This window comes from Numida meleagris, unplaced genomic scaffold, assembly GCF_002078875.1.
Source record: "Numida meleagris isolate 19003 breed g44 Domestic line unplaced genomic scaffold, NumMel1.0 unplaced_Scaffold324, whole genome shotgun sequence".
NCBI lineage: Eukaryota > Metazoa > Chordata > Aves > Galliformes > Numididae > Numida > Numida meleagris.
The window spans coordinates 86,886-103,811 of NW_018364555.1; the positions used below are offsets into that span (position 1 = coordinate 86,886).

At 46.4% G+C, this 16,926-nt stretch overlaps 2 protein-coding genes across 2 annotated transcripts; both read left to right on the plus strand.

The window, feature by feature from the left end:
- Positions 1 to 2,006: 2,006 nt before the first annotated feature.
- Positions 2,007 to 6,371, plus strand: LOC110391215 (olfactory receptor 4S2-like). The gene has a single exon (XM_021383017.1). It carries the CDS (start codon positions 4,017 to 4,019, stop codon positions 4,971 to 4,973), a length of 957 nt encoding a protein of 318 aa, XP_021238692.1. The 5' UTR covers positions 2,007 to 4,016; the 3' UTR covers positions 4,974 to 6,371.
- A 7,919-nt stretch (positions 6,372 to 14,290) lies between these two features.
- LOC110391214 (olfactory receptor 5F1-like) lies at positions 14,291 to 16,540 on the plus strand. The gene has a single exon (XM_021383016.1). It carries the CDS (start codon positions 14,948 to 14,950, stop codon positions 15,926 to 15,928), a length of 981 nt encoding a protein of 326 aa, XP_021238691.1. The 5' UTR covers positions 14,291 to 14,947; the 3' UTR covers positions 15,929 to 16,540.
- The last annotated feature ends 386 nt before the right edge of the window (positions 16,541 to 16,926 follow it).

Consider the following 16,926-nt stretch of genomic DNA (forward strand, 5'->3'; position numbering starts at 1 on the left):
GTTTTCTCTGTGTGGTTTACTGGCATTCTATGCCAGGAGATGGTTACACTGCTTTAATTGTTATTGCACCAGTCATAGAATCGTAGAATCATACAATCACAGAATGGCTTGGGTTGGAAGGGACCCCAAGGATCCTCAAGTTCCACCCCCCCTGCCACAGGCAGGGCCACCAACCTCCAGATTTGGTTCTAGACCATGTTGCCCAGGGCTCCATCCAATCTGGTTTTGAACACCTCCAGGGATGGGGCATCCACAGCCCATATTTCAAGAAATTTCAGCAAAACCAAGGAGTGGCCAATGGCAGAAACAATATTCCATTGGCATCCACAAGAGAGAAGCTCCAAACACGCAGCAGATTTCAGAACAGTGATGAGTTAGAGTTGACTGGTTGACCTGATGCCTGACCTATCATGTCCATTTATTCAATCGTGTTTTGTTCTTCCCCCAATCTGTATAAATACCTGGGATTGCCCCAGCCCAAGCACAGCTTCTACGCAGATATAGAACCATTGATCACAACCCTTTGACTGCGACCAGCCAACCAGTTTCTAATCCACCAAACAGCCCATCCTTCAAATCCATACCTCTCCAATTTGGAGAGAAGGATGTGATGAGGGACCGTGTCAAAGGCTTTGCAGAAGTCCAGGTAGATGACATCCATCGCCCTCCTCCCATCCACCGATGCCGTCACTCCATCATAGAAGGCCACCAGATTGGTCAGGCAAGATCTGCCCTTGGTGAAGCCATGCTGTCTGTTTCGGATCACCTCCTTGTCACATACGTGCCTTAACATGTCTTCTAGGAGGATCTGCTCCATGATCTTCCCAGGCACAGAGCTGAGGCTCACCGACCTGTAGTTCTCCGGGTCATCCTTTCTCCCTTTCTTAAAAATGGGAGTCATGTTTCCCTTTCTCCAGTCACCGGGACTTCACCGGACAGCCATGATTTTTCAAATATGATGGAGAGCGGCTCGGCAACCACATCAGCCATCTCTCTCAGAACCCTAGCATGGATGTCGTCTGGCCCCATGGACTTCCACACACTCAGTTTCATGAGGAGGTCTCGGACCTGTTCCACTGTTACAGTGGGATGGAATCTGCTCCTCTCACCCACACCTCGAGGTTCAGGGTCCTGGCAGACACGAGGGCCTGACCTCCAGTGAAGCCTGAGGCAAAGCACTTACTGAGCACCTCCGCTTTTTCCATGTCTGAGGAAGCCAGTTCTCTGTCCTCCATCTGTGACAGGTAACTCTTCACCTCCCCGAGAGGACAGCACCTCTCTCCTTACCAACAAACATCTCTAAAAGTGCTGTTTCATTCCTAGAAATCTGGCTAGAAAGCCAAAGCAGTGGATCCTAATGCCTCTCCACCCCTTGGAAAACCATAAAGCTGAGTGACAACTTTATCCTTAAAATACCTTTGCTCAAACTACTTAGTCAGGACAGAATTCATATCTCCTTTGCCCCTTCCCGTCACTCCTCCCTCCTCTGGCCCCCAGAGCCCTTCAGGCAAGAGATTTCCTTGGAGAGGGTTGAAGAGAAGTACTTAAATGGTTTTCTTCTCAGAGCTGCTTTCTGCTGTGGGGCTGTGAACACAATGCTCTGTGCACCCATTATCCAGACAGAGCAGTTCTCACATAGGCAGGGAATAGCTAGACAGAATTGGACGGGATTATACAGAGCAAGTGTTGGAAGCTTTACATTCTACATTTCTTCTAAAGTTTGTGCCCTAACACATCCTTCCGGGGAATGTAGATATTGAGGAGATAAAATCATATAGCTCTTCCACAAAAAAAATTAGACCTGCAAATACAGAGGAGGTAAGTTTTCCAGCTTCTCTGGCTTCCTTCTTTTTTCTTATGTTTACTTCTTGCCTTGCCCCTTGCCTTGCCTTTTGCCTTGCCCTGCCCTGCCTTGCCTTGCCCCTTGCCTTGCTCCTTGCCTTGCCTTGCCTTGTCTTGCCCCTTGTCTTGCCTTGCCTTTCGCCTTGCCTTGCCTTACCCGTTCCCTTCTCCCTTCCTTTTTTTCCCCCTTCTTCCCCTTCCCGTTCACTTTCCCTTTCCTTCTTTCCTTTCCCCCTGAACAGATGTGAAAATAAAAAAAAAAAAACAATTTTCACAACAGGTATTAACTCTCTCTGTCATCTTTCACCAGAGCCATGCATGTGCAGGGCTAGTTCTGCAGCCCTGCTTAGATCACTTGGGTTTTGTTCTTTAGATGTCCAAGAACCACGTAAGGTTCTAGTGAAGAATGTGTGCAATAAGGAGAAGGTAAATGTTTTTAATCCTTTTTGAAACGTTAGCAGATCCATATTGTATTTATTTCATTTTGCAGGTGGTTGAATTATATCACACACCTGTGAAGTCCCTGAAAAAATTCTTGAAGAGGTAAAATGTAACTTTTGGGAATCCTCTACTGAGTTTGACATATCTGCCATCCTCCTAGGGTCAGCAGAAATAAGCAGGCATCTCCATCGTGAATTAGACACCTTCCTCCCTAGGCTGTGGGTTTGAGGGTAATTCTGGGTTTTCAACCATTTTGGTGTTTCCTAGGGATGCTGGATTGGGTTTCTTTGGCTCCCACAAGAGTTTCTGATTCTGCTGTAATGTTAAAGTCGTGCTACAGAGTTGGAGTTCACTGAATCATTCCACGTCGTTCCCTGCTCAGAGATCACCTGCATGCTCAGGGAGAACGGATTGTGGTTTCATTGGTCAAGACGTGTAACGGTGATTTTGAGCACCAGTTGACTTAGGATTGTCAGCAAACTAAAATGTATCTGACATAGGTGATAATTTACCTCTAAGAGTGCCTATTTCTGGGTAAATTCTGTGAAGAGTTTACATCTACTGGTTTCTAGGACTTAGGGAACTCTGATGCTCTGAGCTGGAAATACTAATGGCTTTTTCAAGATGTAGTTTACCTCTTTACTACCAGGGGGCAGTGGTTGGAACCAACTGAAGCAAAGGATTCTCACTTTCTGGAAAGAGGAACTGCAGAGATTTACAGATGCCTATGAATAAGGAGTTCAGCCACAACACAAATAATAGAGTGGCATTAGTGAAAGCTCTGGGTGACTTCCAGGGTATGACAAAGATTATTCTCTGAAGTTGGCTTTACCTGGCGATGGTCATTTAGTTGAACCCCTCCTGGTCAGTAGAAAAAGCAGCAGTTCTGTGAAGGACTCCAGTTTAGCCACTCCGCCTTTACAGAGGGATCTGTCCTGACCTCCTCCTAGATGAGCTGCATTAGGCAGACGTGAACTTGCAATAATGCCCTCCAGAGGACAGCAATCAGTCAGGAATCAGCAGGAGGTGAAACGCACGCAGTGCTGGGACAGATGATTCCAAATGAGCCTTTCATTCTTCCTTCCTCACAAGGTAGCATGGCAGCAAGGCAAATACTGAGATTTTGAGCAAGATAAATACTGAAGTCGTACGTGACTAAATAAATGTTTTGCTGTCCTCTCCATGACAGATGACTTCCCCAGAACTCATTTTTTCAGCCCATGACATTGCATTTTTTTTTCCAAAATGTGTATACGTAAGAGAGATTTTTTCCCCTGTGTGTAGTTTCTTTTCCCCTCTAAACAACAATTCAAGTATCATTTATACTTGCAAAATAAATCAGTATTCCAAGAGATATTTCCAAGACCTCCTGAGGGCACTCTTCTTACAAGGGTTGTAATCATAACCTTGGTCTATAATGGGGGAAGAAGTCCTGCCCTGCACCCTCGTTGTGCCTCACACTGTCCTTCCCTTAGCACAACAGCCGTAGACTCACAGATCCTTCACAGTCCCAAAGGACCAGGATGGAGGAGCACAGTGGCAACCATGGCTAGTGTTTCACTCGAGGAGAAAGAAATATCCAGGGGAAAAACATAGGGAAAGCAATCATTTTGTAGGGTTAACAGTAATCCTGTGTGTTTCCTCATCTCTGGTACAGAATTCGTTATGAACAATGATGATGATGACGAACCACGTCTCCTTGCTTTTCCACGTGCACAGGCTGTGTGTTGTGCATGGCTGCCCAACTGACCAAGGATGGGAATGCAAGCGTTGTGAAGGAGTTCATTCTCATCGGCCTCTCTGAGAATCGAGGCGTGCAGGAGGTGTACTTTGTGATGTTCCTTTGCTTCTATACGATTAACGTGGTGGGAAATCTGCTCATTATTGTCACCGTCATTAGCAGCCAACATCTGAACTCCCCCATGTATTTCTTCCTCTGCTACTTGTCCTTTGTAGACATCTGTTACTCCTCCGTCACAGCTCCCAAAATGATTGCCGACTTCCTTGTCGAAAACAAAACCATCTCCTTTGCGGGCTGCATAGCACAGCTCTTTGGGGCCCATTTCTTTGGCTGCACGGAGATCTTCATCCTCACAGCGATGGCCTACGACCGCTACACGGCCATCTGCAGACCTCTGCACTACACCGCGCTCATGACCAGGCGCGTGTGCGGCCGCATGGTGGTGGGCTCGTGGGTGGGAGGCTGCGTGCACTCCGTCGTGCAGACTCTTCTGACCGCTCGGCTCCCCTTCTGTGGCCCCAACAAAGTTGACCACTACTTCTGCGATGTCCACCCCCTGCTACGACTGGCCTGTGCTGACACCTACGCCGTCGGCGTCATCGTCATCGCCAACAGCGGGATGATAACTCTGAGCTCTTTCTTCATCCTGGTGGTGTCTTACGTGGTGATCTTGGTTTCCTTGAGAAGTCACACGTCCAAAGGACGGCGCAAGGCTCTCTCCACCTGTGGGTCCCACATCACAGTGGTGGTTCTGTTCTTCGGGCCGTGCACGTTCACCTACATACGCCCACCCAGTGATCTCTCGAGGGAGAAGATCGTGGCACTGTTTTACACCATCATCACCCCCATGCTGAACCCCCTCATCTACACACTGAGGAATAAAGAGGTAAAGAGTGCCATGAGAAAACTGTGGGGCAGAAGAGTAGGAAGTGAAAAGGGAAAGGTATAGAACCGTGGCCAGTTTTTCCAAAGGATCTCTCATACGATGTATTTGGTCAGCGTTGCCACAAAAACGCCTTTGGAATAAAATCTTATTGTTCGCTCATGCTGAAGATTCATCGTTTGATTTGCAGGACATGGTAAACTCTGTGACAAGTTGGCACTTCCTTTCTGTTCTCTTGTCAATGAGCACAGGCCCCCAGCAGGGCTCCCAGCCACTACCTGAAACACCAGCAAATAGATAAATGCTATCAAAAATACTGGATGTGCTGTAGGATCTCAACGAGTTCTCAATTAAAGCTCTGACACAAGGTGCCAGCTGGGTCATTTTCTGAGGCAGGTGATGGGAATGAAGGCTTTTTCCTTTCCTCTGCAGTGCATCAAGTCATTTCTGCAGTACCTCATGTAGCACTGATGCCGTCCTTCCCACCACCGCCTCTTCCCTTTGGCTCTAGCTCAGATTCTTTATCTTAATTATGGACTAACACAGAGTCACAGATGTAGTGAAAGACGTCATGCTGACTGTAGAAAATGAAGTGACCGCCAAGGAAGGCATTGGAGACACAATTTAATGTGGCAGTGGTTTGGAAACCATTCCCACAGATGAGGTGATTCCTACCCACATTTACACACCTACAGAAGGGAAGGGGCACATTGTGCACGGGAACAGCTGCTACATCTGCTGCTGCAGGAGGGAAGAGAAGAGAGGTGAGGACAAAAGACCAAGGCTGTCACAAAGCGATGAGCTGCAGCAGCTTAACACCCTGACACAAGTGGGATTTAAGGTTACCAGGTGTTCCTAGCCCAAGCAGGGGGTTAGAACTTAAGAACTTCCTTTTTTTTTTTTTTATTTTTTCATGTGCTTTGTGATGAACAACACCAGGAGTATTCTGGATGTTCCACTTTTGGGTACTGCTGGACAAAATTCATATCTTATGGGAAGTGTCACTGAAAATAACATTAACTACTCTACGCATTGCTAAGGATCCTTATAAGAGTTTGAAGGACTGAGCAGTTCTGTGTTCTGTATTATCTAAGTGAAAATACCTGCTAAGCAGCAAGGGCTAACCACAAACCTTTCTAAAATTTGGAATTATTTCCTGCTTTACTTCTTTTTCTTTTTTTTTTTTCCATCCAAATTTGTACAGACCAGATATCTAAGGGTTAACAGCCCGTAGCACAGGGAAGCATTGATTTTAAATTGAAACTGTCCCAAAAAGGCATCAAAGGGAGAATGATTCATATTTAGCATAGGAGTGATGAGTATGTCTGTGTACGGATGATGTCCCGCATCGAACACCACTGCTGGCAGCTCCTTTCTGTGCTTCAGGCCCTGTTCACTCGGTGTCCGTGGAGAACAAAAGCACTGTGGCAGAGTTCATCCTCCTTGGACTCAGGAAAGATAAGGCAGCGGCAAAAACGCGCTCCTCATTCTGCCCTGTCTTCTCTGCCACTTCCATTTTTGGAGCCCAGGCCAGCACCGCTCAGTTTTACAGCTCCTCACACGACGCCATATGGGATGGAACATCCCTTTGGCCAGGTTAGTCTCAAAGCACTGTCTTCCTGTGCCTCCCACGTCACTGCTGCCATTCCGGGGGCCGTGTGTCTCCATCACTGTGCACCCATCAGGCACCTTCTCAGCAGACAGGGTGACCTCTGTGTTCTGCCTTCTCACGAACACGATGCTCTCATATGTAGAATCCTAAAGTTAGCAATAAAATCTGCTGTCAGGTGTGAATTTCATCATTTGTTGATGCCGATGGCAGGAGAGGAATCTTCTCTCCTTCCCTTGCCACTGCAATTCCCAGTAATATTAATTACTATTATCACTGCTCGGTGTCAGTACCATGATTCCAATTCTCACCGGGCTGATAGCTCAAAGCTTTCCTACCGTGGCAAGCCTGAACTCTCCCATTTGGATCCGGTGTTTCCCCATAAATATGCAAAACGAGGCAGTGCTATTAAGGAGAGATTTCCCAGCTTTATTTAGACACTGGATGAAGTGGTTTGGACACTGGATGAAGTTTGGTGCTTTGGCCGGTGCTCTGGAGCTATGACATGTGCACTGTCTATGGGAGAGGTATCTCAGCGGGAATATGTGTGTTCAGCCTCTCTCCATACTAACAAACCACCCATTTCCTAGCTGAATGCTCACAGGATTCCTCATCTTCTTAATAAAAACATTATGGTTTGGATTTTTCCTCTGTTGTTTCCAGCAAGGAAACCTAAACGTCTCTAACAGGGGTAGAGTCATCTACTAATCTAGGCTTAGAAGTGACCCTCTAAGTGCTGAAGTGGGAGTTCAAGGAAATAAGCTCAAGTTGATTTGTATGTGAGCTCCCAGTGGCACATTACCACCAGGAACAGCTTTGGTCTGCCCGGACCTTCCTCTGTCCCAGTGAATGGACACTCAGATTGACGTATCTTTCTATCCCACCTCATTCACCCAGTCTGTCCCTGGGCAATCCCAGTGTCCCAACACAGCAACCCATCCTAGCTCTGCAGCTTCTCTGATCTAAGCAATGTTTCCCATTGCCTGCCATGTCTCAGCTTGTTTTATTTAACACAAAGGGCTTCGGGGCGTGTAGAAGTGTGTGGTGCTCTGTCCTTTCTCATCAGCCTTCAACACTCCAGCCTGCCCAGACAAGAGAAACTGCTAGAAAGTCTCCTGAGACAAATTTCTGTGCAATGAGAAACTTGAAGTAGAGCAGGATATGGCGATGCAAGCAGGAGGAACAAAGGAACAATGCCCTGCTGGGTGAAAAACTTGGAACAAATTTGGAGGGGACGACGTTAAATGTTTTCAGATGGCATGTGCTGTGCGGTTCAGACTTGGATGTTCATGTTGTATTGAGATTTAGTAACTGGGTACTGTGTTGGTGGCTGAGTTCTTCTGTGACCGTGGTTGTGTTCATCTGAGTTTGTGTTCATCTGTGACTGTGGTTGTGTTCATCCATGTTTGGGGTTCTGTTCATCCATGTGGTTGCGTTCATCCGTGTTCGTGGTTGTGTTCATCTGTGTTTGTGTTCATCTGTATTTGTGGTTGTGTTTGGTCCTGTTTGTGATTGTGTTCATTTGTGTTTGTGGTTGTGTTCATCTGTGTGAAAGGCTGAGCGAAATACTTAGCAATTCATTGAAAAACGTATAAAAAATTTAAGATACTACAGTGACGTTTGGGGTGGCCGGATCCTTCTAGGCAGCCTCAGTCATCATTGATTGCATTGTAGTCATCGAGCACAGCACAGAGGATCTGCTCTCCATTTCTACTCAAAGTCAGGTGGCTTGTCTTATTGGATCTAAGCACCTCCCTGCAGCGTAACAATCTAAACAAGGTGAACCGAGTCATGCCTTTATGGTGTTTGTTCCTCTTCATTGACAGCACAGTCGTGCTGATGCATTCTGAATTACGCACAATGGGAAAGCAGAGCACTCTGAGAGAGACTGCAAAGTGGTGGAGAAGAGAGCAGGACCCAAAGAATTGCTCAGATTTTAGCAGAAGGTGAGAGACACGTACAGAAAGCATGAAGAGCTTTCTTAGTAGTGGTCTCCTCCTTGCTGACTCATAAACTCTAAGTGACTGATGAACAGCTGAAGAATTTCCTGGTCTAATTGTAAACCAAAATGAGCATTTCTCTGTGGGTCACACTTAACCTCCATCAAACAGTGTATATATCCACTGAAGAACTTCAGAGATGACTATGAGGAACACAGAGGTGGCATGGAAAAAGTATGCAGTGCTTTTCATCTTCTGCTGTGTTAGAAAGCACACATTCTTCTGAAGAGCATGTTCTGTTAGCATCAGGCCTTAGCCAGCGATCAGCCACTAGGTGTTCACCAGCTCAATGGAGAGGAATACCAGTGAAGGAGCTCCCAAACCACCTCTAGTTTCAGAGCTGACCAGTATCTGGAGAGCCCTTCTGTCAATTTAAATGAATGCAATTAGCAGGACGGCTTGGAACAGTCATGATGCTTGGGCACGGGAAGCGTTTGCTTTCCATTGTGACACGTGCCCCATGCTGAACTTGCTGCTGGATGCTACTGCAAAATAAATCAGTGCGGGAATGTTTTTAAAGAAGGAAGAATGATGTCAAATGCAAAAGGGGAATAAAACATGGGATTTAAATGGATGACCTACGCCTAATTTTGCATTTATGTCTGTCACACCAAACTTTAAGCACACAAGATGCATCCACTGAGCATAAGAGATCAAGTGATTACCTCCCAGGATGGGCTTGTAGGAAGGATGTCCACGTAACTGCGTGTGGGTGAGGGCAGGTTGTGGGGTGAAGCTGGAGGTCTCTCAGGACAAGTCACGGGGTGGCAAAACCAATGAATCTAGGAGCAGAATTGTCCAACCTTCACCTGTGTATGTGGATTGATACTTATGGGGACATGGGATGGAGACGTGCTTGTGCTCCGATACAGTAAGGAAAATGGGCGAGGAAATTAGGATCTGGGAGCCTTGATGGAACTCTGGGATGCTTAAGGGGCAATGTCTGGGTTATGAGCTGCACTAAGAGCTGTATATCCTTTGAATGATCGTGAGGATAAGTAAAACCTGGGCGTGAGCATAGAAACACAGAAGAGAATCACAGAATGGTTAAGATTGGAAAAGACCTCTAAGATCATCTAGTCCAACCATCAACCCACCCCCACCGTGTCCTCTGAAGCATGTCCCTCAGTGTCACATCTCCACGTTTCTTGGACACCTCCAGGGATGGTGGCTCCACCACCTCCCTGGGCAGCCTGTTCCACTGCCTGACCGCTCTTTCGGAGAAATTTTTCCTAACATCCAACCTGAACTTCCCTTGGTCATTCCCTCTCATTCTCTTCTGTTACCTAGAAGAAGAGGCTGACCCCCACCTCACCACAACCTCCCCTCAGGTAGTTGTAGAGGGCGATAAAGTCTCCCCTGAGCCTCCTCTTCTCCAGACTGACCCACCCCTGTTCCCTCAGCTGCTCCCCATAAGACCTGTGCTCCAAACTCCTCACCAGCTCTGTTCTTTGGACCTGTTGCTCCTGGGGAGTCAGCTCTGGCTGACACTGTTTGAGCAGGGGCAATGGACTGGGTGATCTCAAAAAGTCCCTTCCAATCTCAAAGACTTAGCGATTTTGTGATTCTATATCTCACGTTAAGAGAAAACCCTGAGGAGCTGAGACAGCGTTCATACCGAGGAGATGGAAGAACCAGGGCACAACTGCCGGTCTGGGGAGGGGGATCTTCCTTCCCCTCCCCTCTCCTGCAGAAACCACGTCCCTCTGCCACCCACTGCAGGACCCTCCTGTGTTGGAGTCATGGTTGTGTTGGAGTCACTCAAGGCACAGTTGGATGGGGTCCTGGGCAGCCTGGTCTAGCGGTTGGTAACCTCAATTTGGGTTAGAACTCGGATGACTTTTAAGGCTCCCTCCAACCTAAGCCACTCTATGATTCCATTTGCTGCCGTTGTTGATCTGCTGCTTACGGCAACTTGTCTGCTCTGACATCCCAGGAGATGTTGCAGGAAGGAGACCAAAGCGTGCAGATGAACACGCTGGCCATGGTGGGAGACCCTGCGGCTGGTAAGCTGGGGGATTTCTGAGAAGTGTGTCCACGTGGAGTGACTTTTCTTGTCAGCGGTGGTTTCAGTTTCTATTTTAGTTCGACCTTCTGAGACCATCAAGAAAATTGAAAGTCTTGGTCTTGTCACTCCCTTAGGCTTTATGTCATGAGACTGTGGAGCAAACCCCATGGATTTCAAAACTAGAACAGATCTATTTGTTTGTCTGTGGAAGCAGTGGGGCCAGGGATAGACACTGCCACATTTCAAAACCTTTACTGTGAAAGTTGTTTTTTTTAATTAATATAAACCACAGACTGTGTTAGTGATGGACATCTGAGTTCAAAACAGAATTCCTCAATTGCCATTTTTGTTCCCTGGGTGTTAAGGTATGTCCCATGTACAGCTGTTTCTGCTTGGAGCCAGAAGGGAGGGACTGCAAAACGGGGCCAATACCTGCTAGCAAATGACAAAGATTTTTTGTTGGATGATAATGTACCCAACTGTCATTTTCTACTTTTTTTTTTTTTTTAAAGCCCTACGTTTCCTCTAGGGGAATTATCTGCTATGCCCTCTTTGCCGCGAGGAAACAACACAAATCACAACAGAAACTAGAAATGATTACTCCAAAGTCAAACACAAATTCCATTTAGCTTTTGATCACCTGTATCTCAAGGCAAACTATTTAATAACATCTGTTTGTCCCTCCGGGAGATTACTCGAGATGATTTTAATGAGGTCCTGGTAGACGTGGTTAAAAAGTTGATGCCTGACAAATGGCGGTGATGCAACTCGGCGAGTGAGTTTAAGTGTGTTTAAATTGGCTCCACTGTGCATCGTTAGAGTCTCAAGGTTTCTCTCCTTGAAATTAGCAGCTCTCCAATTAGACAGCCAGGCTTGATTACAGCTCTAATCTAGGGGACAGCAAGAGAATGCCCCAAAGGAAAAATGGCCTTTGAGAACTGGAAAGATCTCTACAGTGCTTTACTTAGATCCCAAGAAAAGTGAAGGCACTCTTGTCTAACCAATTTCATTTGTAAACGATGGGTCAAGCAGAGCTAGCTGCACGTTGCTGTTGAGGGCTGGTTCTGATGCTGCTTGGAGAGGGCTGGTTTCAAACAGCTCTCATCTCTCCTAATCTCAGAAATGATTCTTGGTGAAGATATTACATATATATGAAGATACTACAGATAAGCAGCAGCTTGGGTCTATGGGATAGCGTCATTTGAGGGAGATCCACCACCCACATATCTCCAGATTGCTTTGATGCGTTAGGAGGTGAGGAAAATTACTTGGGAAATTTGAATTTTACTTGAGGCCAAATAATGCCTTCCCTACAGGCAATCTGTGATGTACAGGCATCTGGACTCAAGGCCTCATCTTTTTTTCTGAGCAATATTTCAGGGTTACTGCAATTCCTGCACATGTACAGAATATTTCAGCATCCAGTACATGCAGAGGCAAGTAGGTCATGTCTTATAACACGCTGATGTCCAATTCACTAGGCCTTGGTAAGCATGTGGTTAATAAAACTGATTAAAATAATTGCATGACACACGCACAGCTGAGTAAACATTTGCTTATTGATGACATTCACAAGAGTTTAAAGCCTGTGTTTGCATATGGTAGATAGGAGAGGCGTGTATAGTTCATTATGATCTTGGGAGTTAGTGGGATCTTATTTGCAGGCCTAGACATTTGCAGACTTGTGCTAACAACATGGCAAGCAACCACTGCTTCTACTGGTGGATGAAGCTTCCTCATCCTCTGGCTGAAAGCAGCTAATGGGGTCTTCCTTTCATTGACTTGGTGGGAGTCCATAGCTTGCGGCCTAAGGCGTCAGCAGATTTAGCCACTGGTGCTGAGCAAGTCCCGTCAAGCAAGTTCTGTGTAAGTGTTATACTACATGATGTCTTTGTAAGCTTTCATTTGTAGTTCACTTTGAATGCTAAACAACTGAAGTCCTATTGGGCTACAGGCCAATACACTTGCTAACGTACTTCAGCAATTGCGTTCTACTCAAGTTGGATTATCAGCACTGGGCTGTTAACATCAGCCCTGAGATTTGACATGCCAGGAAGCAAACAGCCCCCGCACAGAGCGGAGGCCCAACCTGAGGTCAGTCCCAACCCATCACCGCTTTCCCCATGGCACAGCAAAGTTCTTTGGAGCCGTGGCCCATGGATGTGTCATCGCCCTCCACTGCCACCCTGCCTTAAAGAAATTCTTCCTTATACCCAACCTAAATCTCCCCTCTTTTACTTCCCCTTATTATCAGTTCTAAGGTGTTTTCATCAACTGAAAGGACTACCGGAGCCAAACAAAACTATTACATCACCCACAAGCACTTGTAACTCCTCAGATTTTCTGGAGTTACTCTGACCAGCCGAGAATACCATGATCATCATTAAAGAAATGCAAGGAAAGCCCCTCAGCACAGAGAAGCCTGAACCGCAGGTCCAATTGGTGGCAGGCGGATGGGTGGCCTGGGTGATCTTGCAGGTCTGTTCCAACCTTGGTGGTTCTATGATTCTATGAATAAATCAGCCATTCAATTCAATTACAAAGAATATCTTCAGTGGAATCGCTCCAAAAACATTACATAAATACATCAAAAAAACAAAAAAAACCCCACAAACAACATTCCACACTTTGAAAAGAAAATGTTACAAAAGCACTTGAAGCTTTCCCTGTAGGTGTGGATGAAATAGATCTCTGCTGTATGTGCCTCCAACCTCTGGGGTCATCGGGCTGGCGGCCGTACACAGCGGAAGGACTGGACCAGGAGGGCGTATTCCAGAGGTCTGCACGACCACGGCAGGACAGGCCTGTGGTTTGTAAACCTAGCTCTGCAGAGGAGCTGTTGCCAAAGTTATTTTGACTCCATTACGTATAGGCACCAGATCAAGAAAAGGTCGTTGGAAAACGGTGATAAAGTCTATGTAAAGGTATGGTAGTATGGCTTAAAGAAATCAGGACTCTGGACTCCTGTGATGTGCAAAACTTCCACGATCTGGAATGGCCCTGAGGTGTGCTGGTAGGACCCAGGGAGAACGATGCCTTCTCTTTCCTTTTCCTGTGGGTAGACTTGAGTACTGAACTGCAGCTCCCTAGGAAGGTTCTACAACACAAAAGTCACAGGAATCCAAAGATTTGGGGCGAGGAAGTTGTTTTATCACATTGCTATCTCCCTTAGACTCTTTGACTACACTCTTACAGTGTCTCATGTGAGCGTCCAAGAAAACCTCAGAGGCACTCCTCCCTAGATACATCCTCAGCACATAATTATGATGCCTTGTTGACGAAGAGATATTTATTCATGCATCTGGGCTGGCGTTTTGGCCGGCGCTCACGTGTCTTTCAAGGTCTCTTCCAACACAAACCCATCTGTGATTCTATGTGCAAAAATTCTTTTTCCTCTAAACCCAGACCCATCTCCTCCTTAATAAATTGGTGTTCTTAAATCTCCCGTGGGATCGTTTTTCTGTCACATAGATCTTCTAGTCAGAAAGGAGAAGGACAGTCACGTTTCCTGGAGGTGCAGACCGTGGTGTATCACCAGTAACCAACTCCTCGTCGCAGTGAGTATTTCTGTGTGGTTTCTGCTGTATTCCTCCTGAATAATTTCCCATCTTCCCAAGTGATGCCGTGATTTAAAACACCATGTGCTTTTTATTCCTTCTAAAACATTTCTTATGGCATTTCAAGGAATTTTGTCTGCAAGGAAGGAGGTGCTCATACTGCGCTTAATCTCACCCTGGCATGGCTGCATAACTTATTACAAGTTACGTTTAACGTCACAGTATGTGCCGGGTCTTCCTAGATGTCTTTGAGTTGGAAGAGAGAAATACAACGTCCAGCTAGATCCTAAAAGCGCTAATATTGTTATGAAAACCTAGGGGGGAAAGTCTGTAGAAAAGAGGGAGGTCTTTAATCACATTCTGAATTATATCCCCTTGTATCCGACTGAATAAAGCTGAAAAAAGTTATCCTGGCTATACTGCCCTTCTGCTGACTGGCTCTCTTAAAAAATCAGGTCTTTTGCTTCAGCTAATGATCCAGACTGCTTCAGTGACAGTAGAGCCATAGAATTTGTGCTTAAACGATCTCTGTTCCATCTCCTCTGCTCAGAGCACAGCTGCTTTCAAAGCCCAGCTGTGCTGCTTGTGGCCGTGTCCAACCAAGCAGGCTGCCTCAGAGCAGAGGTGTCTTTGTCTTCAGCTTTTCAGCTCTGCATTCTGAGAAGAGTTAAACTTTTTGATTCATCACTCTTAAGCTTAATATTATTATTATGTTACTTTTCCATTAGGTGATGCAAACCTGGAATTGTTTTTAAACTGCAAACCAGACCAAACTATCGCCTTGTTTAGAAGGAAAATTAAATTTTGACTGTTACTTTTTTTTCTCCAGGTGCACCCGTGAAATCATTTCCACAAGGAAAGATAAGATGCAGAGGGTCAACATGTCAACAGTATCTGAGTTTATTCTCGTAGGCCTTTCTGATGCTCCAGAGGTGCGTTTTCTTCTCTTTGTGCTGTTCCTGGGCATCTATTTGGCCACCATGGCGGGCAACATCACAATCCTCATTGCCATTAGGACAGACACTCACCTGCACAACCCCATGTACTTCTTCCTCGGCAACTTATCCTTACTGGATATGCTGTGTCCCACCATCACTGTGCCAAAGATGTTGCAGGCCTTGTTGTTGGGGAACAAGGTGATTTCGTTCACTGGTTGCATGCTCCAGCTGTTCTTCCTCATTGACATTGTAGGCACAGAGATTCTTCTCTTGGCTGTGATGGCATACGACCGTTACGTTGCCATATGCCACCCACTGCAGTACGTGAATATTGTGAGTATGAAACTGTGTGCTCACCTCGCCATTGGCACTTGGGCAGTCGGATTTTTTAATTCTCTGTTACACACCTCTCTGATTTTTACACTTTTTTTTTGTGACTCTAACAACGTTGACCAATATTACTGTGACATACCCCCTGTTCTGGCACTCTCCTGCTCGCCCACTGTCAGCAGGGAACTGGTGACTCTCACAGTTGCTGGGGTCCTTGGAAGCAGCGCCTTCGTGGTCACTCTGATCTCGTATATCCACATCCTCTTTGCTGTCCTGTGCATGAACTCCGCTGAGGGCAGGCACAAAGCTTTCTCCACTTGCAGTGCTCACTTGACAGTGGTAAGCCTTTTCTATGGGACCACCATCTGCACGTACGTACGGCCTTCCTCCACCTACTCACCTCATCAGGACAGGATAGTTTCCATGCTGTACGGGATCCTCACTCCCCTGCTCAATCCCATCATTTACAGTCTGAGGAACAAAGAAATCCAAGGTGCCCTGGGAAGAGTGGTCAGCCAGGTGAGAACCACTTTAACAAAACGAGGGCATCTCTCCCCTGGAGCCCGAGCAACAGGGTAGGCACTGCTGGTTAGGACTTCTCTCCTCTTGCTTTCATCATCCAGAAATTAGACGCTGCAATAGAAACCCCTGCTCTGAGCTTTGTCTTCACAGGAAAAAGGAAGAGGTGTGCACCTCCAGGAAGCCAGCAGTGGTACAGCTTGGGTCACCACCGCAGGAGGAGGGAAGCTCCATTGGTCACATTTTCCTCCACTGAGCACAGAGGAAGCTTGGATTCAAACTTCGGACTTAGACACCGGTGTTGAAGGTTTCTCTTGCAATATGAATGCCAGCAAATGATACCGGAGGCATGCTTACAGATGCACAGCCTTCTTTGCTAAAGCAGCTTATAGGACCCGTTCCTCTTACTGACCATATCGCTCCTGTGGAAAAGAACACAAGCACATCCTCTGTGGGAGTCTGACTGGAGGGAAAGCTCCTGTGCCTTTGTGTAAGTTCACCAGTCCAGGTGTTTCCCACTGACATGCCGAGAATCCAGCTGCAGTGCCAACAAGCACATCCAGCCACAGTTCGTGCCACATTTCTCAGCTCCCACATTTGTGGGATGTCAAACATGCTGATGCCTGTGCCGTAGAAGGAATACTGGAAAACGCTCTACAGCAAGTGTGGTGACAGGGAAGCTTTCCACTCCTGCTCTATGTGTCACCTGCTGCTGAATCATTGATGTGTTGTTTGCACATGACTCCTTACTAAAAAGCAAATGTCATGTATGTTTTGAGTGGCCTTTTCTGTGATTCCTGTCTTGGTAGGAAGGTTAAGCTAAGGATTTTCCTGTAAAAACTCAGACCTCAGTGATAACAGATGCACATTCTTAATATTATATATGTGGAAGAAATGTAAGTTCCATTCTCAGCCATAGGTCACGTTGGCAATGAGTGCACAGGCCAACTGTAATGACCCAAAGAGCTTTTACCTGGGGTAGCTTGCTCTCTAGACCCTTCCCCAGCTTCACTGCCCTTCTCTGAACACACTCCAGTACCTCAGTGCCCTTCTTGTAG

What these genes read in the sequence shown, in the direction of transcription:
- LOC110391215 (XM_021383017.1), top strand. Translation starts at nt 4,017, where the DNA reads ATGGCTGCCCAACTGACCAAGGATGGGAATGCAAGCGTTGTGAAGGAG.
- LOC110391214 (XM_021383016.1), top strand. Translation starts at nt 14,948, where the DNA reads ATGCAGAGGGTCAACATGTCAACAGTATCTGAGTTTATTCTCGTAGGC.